Source organism: Echiichthys vipera (assembly GCF_963691815.1).
Source record: "Echiichthys vipera genome assembly, chromosome: 15".
Taxonomy (NCBI): domain Eukaryota; kingdom Metazoa; phylum Chordata; class Actinopteri; order Perciformes; family Trachinidae; genus Echiichthys; species Echiichthys vipera.
Genome location: NC_139840.1, coordinates 23,556,417 through 23,559,799, shown reverse-complemented (window position 1 = coordinate 23,559,799; position 3,383 = coordinate 23,556,417). Strand labels below are relative to the sequence as shown.

Genomic DNA, 3,383 nt, shown 5'->3' with positions numbered 1-3,383 from the left:
TGTGTGTGTGTGTGTGTGTGTGTGTGTGTGTGTATGTGTGTGTGTCACAGTCCACTGAGGTCGTGGCAGGAGCGAGACTTCTGACGGAGGATCTTGCTGCCTCGGTGGCGGCTCATCTCCCGGTAGCGGCCCCGATCCCTGTCCCGGTCTCGGCCATAGGAGCGCGGTACCAGCCCCGTCAGGAAGCGCTTGGCCCGGCTGGTCAGACTCTCCCTGCGGCCCGCCCCGGGGTCGCCGTCGGTCCAGCCGGGGCCCACGCAGTCGCCCCTTGCAGTCCGAACCGCGGCTTCCAGCAGCTCGTTGGTACCGTGGTCCAGGGAGGCTGAGAGCTCCATGTAGACGCAGTCGAACATCATGGCGCTGGATTGGGCCTCTGATGAGAGAGAAAGATGTTTGAATGGTGTGCAATTTGTATATTTGAGGCTTCTCACACCGGCAGATGCAAATGGCAGCAGTTTGAAATTTAAGGACATCGATCATGAAACCAGCAAACCATTCAAAACCTGTTTATGTTTATCACCCAGCTGCTGTGTGATGGGTATCACCACAAGATAATACATCTGGATCCACAGCTTACTGCTGTTTGGGAGACTCAATTAGAGTCTTAAGTGTTAATTTGTTGCTTCTTATGCACCAAATTGTGACAAATGTAGTCAATCTGGAGTCTCACTCTGTGGGGAAGGGATAGTCCTCCCTGATTATCCTGCTTTTGAAATCATGTCTCATAGCCATGCATTGGGCAATGGTTTTTGGGATGTGATCTATTACAATGGGTACTTAAAAAAGCGTTTAAAATGAGGACTAACCCTCATTTTGTTTAGCCTACATACTTTATGACTGATATCACATGTAAGTCCATTCAACCACGTCACACTTTTCATTATCGGATAGAGTTTACTCAGTTGTCATGGCGGTAAATCTGTTTATATATGGCTGAGCAACCTCCCTCCACTGATAACTAAGGACCATATGACATAGTGGAAAAAAATAGAAAAAACCTTACAATGTCAAAATGCTATTTCCAAGGTCATATCTCCATGACAACTGAGTAAGGCTAACAGATGAACCTTAAAATTGATTTTTTTTTTTTTTTTTTTACTGTCACTGATGTTTTTAACCAAGCCAACCCAAGACTGTACAAAAGAGGTGGACATAGCCACTGTGATGTCACCCATTGATTTGTGAACTAATGTTTTGATGGCGATTTGGCAATCACCGTCTTGGGTTTCTGGAGCCAAAAGTGACCATTTTTGGATGAGAGGGTAAAGCTCTGGGGAGGAGGGGGTGGCTGGAGAACTTGAGGACACCACTTTGGTAGCAACTTGTTAATCACATGGTAGCCCCGCCCTAAAGCATAACCTGCTTTACAGGCCATTTTATTCTAAATGGGAGCATTATTTACTAAATGAACATCATGCTGTAGTGAAGAAAACTGAGACCGTAAACTCACTAAGGGAAATGTTTACTGAGATAATAAATGTGAAAAATGAGAAGTAGGTTCATTTTCTCATACAATCTGACTTCCTTTTGCGCATTGGCTTCGCACTTCAAGCCTGGAGGTTCATGTTTAGTTTAAACTGGACACTGTGGTTTAAAGGTCCTCCAGCAAAGAACACTGCTCAGACAGCATTCACTGAATGCAAAATGAAGAGAAACATGGGAGTAAATTATAAATGAAAAAGTCACAAAGAAAGAAATGGAAAATAACCCAGATTTTGCAGCATATTTTGTCATGGTGTCACAGTGATGGAAGGATGGGGTTAATGATGCCACTAGCTCAGTTGTATAAGCTCAAATCTCTTTGCTGCAGCTCAAATAAAGAAAAAAAATGCTTTCTATCTCAATGTGACTCTCTGGGATAAGAACAGGTGACTAAACGTGTTGTTGACAAGGCTCGGTATCTCAGCTAAAAGCTCCTGTTTGTCCCTGGTCAAACACGCCTGGATGATAAGGAAAGCTGACAGATAGAGATCATTCTGTACCGAATGGGCCTCACTGTCAGCTCAAATAGCATTTTCCTTTTTTCCAACTATACTTTGGCTTTATTTGATTGCCTCTGCTCTGCTCTATCAGAGCCAGTATCTAAGAGCTCTCGAGCAGCTGTGTGCATCATAGGCTTTTAAGGTTTGTTCTTGCTATTCATCGCAACTGCATGTTACACTGCATGTTACACTGCATGAACTCAAAATGACTGCTATGTGTTGGCAGAAGGAAGATGTCGCTGCCGCCTTTTGACTTGGCAAAAGATTTTCACAAAAAAAACTGCAGGAAATAAAAAGATCCAGGCTGTAAAATAAAATGTTCCTGTATGGTCAGATGTGATGATCTTAACTCAAGGTCCTCTTGCTCCTTTTTTGCGGACGTTCTCTATCAGTCGATGGAGTTTGCTCAGTTGTCACGTAGATAAATCTGTTGACATGGGACTGAACAAACTCCAGCTACAGAAAAAAGTAAGCAGTTCATAAGCTGTACCCGAAGATGCTTTACTAAACATTCATGCTTCATTATATCTAGTGGAATCCTTGTTAATATTTTGAGCTATGGCTGTTGCAGTGTGACATGTTAATCTGTTTTTATGTGACTACACACGCAACATGAATAGTGGCGGTGTTATACAGGTATTACAAAAAACAACTAGCTTTGATCTGGGCGCAATAAACCAGCTGAACAGCAGCTGTCGACTCAGTGTCACTACAGAGTGGGTGAGGTAAGAGAGGGAGGAAAAAAGTCAAATCCCAAAACCAGGTCAACAGAGCTGATCCGACAGCTGATCGAATTGAACTAAATCTTTATAACCTAAAGATAAAAAGGTGTTTGGGAAATTCAATTGGAGAGGAGTGTAAAACAATCGGAAGAGACGAAAGAAGAGGGTGAGGAGGGGAGAACCGAGGAGAGGGACGGAAAGTAAGAAGCATGACAGGAGAGGAAAGAGGAGAGGAGAGGAGTCAAGGAGACAAGGAAACAAATAAAAGGAGAAGAAACAACGATAGGAGAGGAGAGGAGACAAGACAAGACGAGACAAGAGGAAACGAGACGAGAGGAAACAGGAGAGAAGAGGAGAGGAGTCAAGGAGACATGGAAACAAATAAAAGGAGAAGAAACAACGATAGGAGAGGAGAGGAGACAAGACAAGACGAGACAAGACAAGAGGAAACGAGACGAGAGGAAAGAAGAGTAAGTAGCATGAGAGTAGAGGAAATTAAGAGAGGACAGTAGGAAACAAGAGGAGAGGAAACAATGAGGACACAAGGAGATTGCAGATAAAAGGAGATTAAACAAAGAGGGGAGAAGCGGAGAGGAGAGAAGACATGAAGAGAAACGAAAAGAGGAAAAGAGAGAAAACAAGGGAATGATGCAAGAAAAGAAAGGAGTAAACAAGAGAG

At 43.5% G+C, this 3,383-nt stretch overlaps 1 protein-coding gene across 1 annotated transcript in view; it reads right to left on the bottom strand.

Moving 5' to 3' along the window:
• rem2 (RAS (RAD and GEM)-like GTP binding 2) overlaps positions 1-3,383 on the bottom strand; it is a gene marked incomplete at its 5' end in the record, with an annotated part of 23,195 nt that continues 19,812 nt past the window's right edge. The window contains one exon of the mRNA XM_083928999.1: positions 1-373. Coding sequence (XP_083785125.1) covers positions 45-373 — 329 coding nt within the window. The 3' untranslated portion in view covers positions 1-44. The remainder of the gene's footprint in view (positions 374-3,383) is intronic.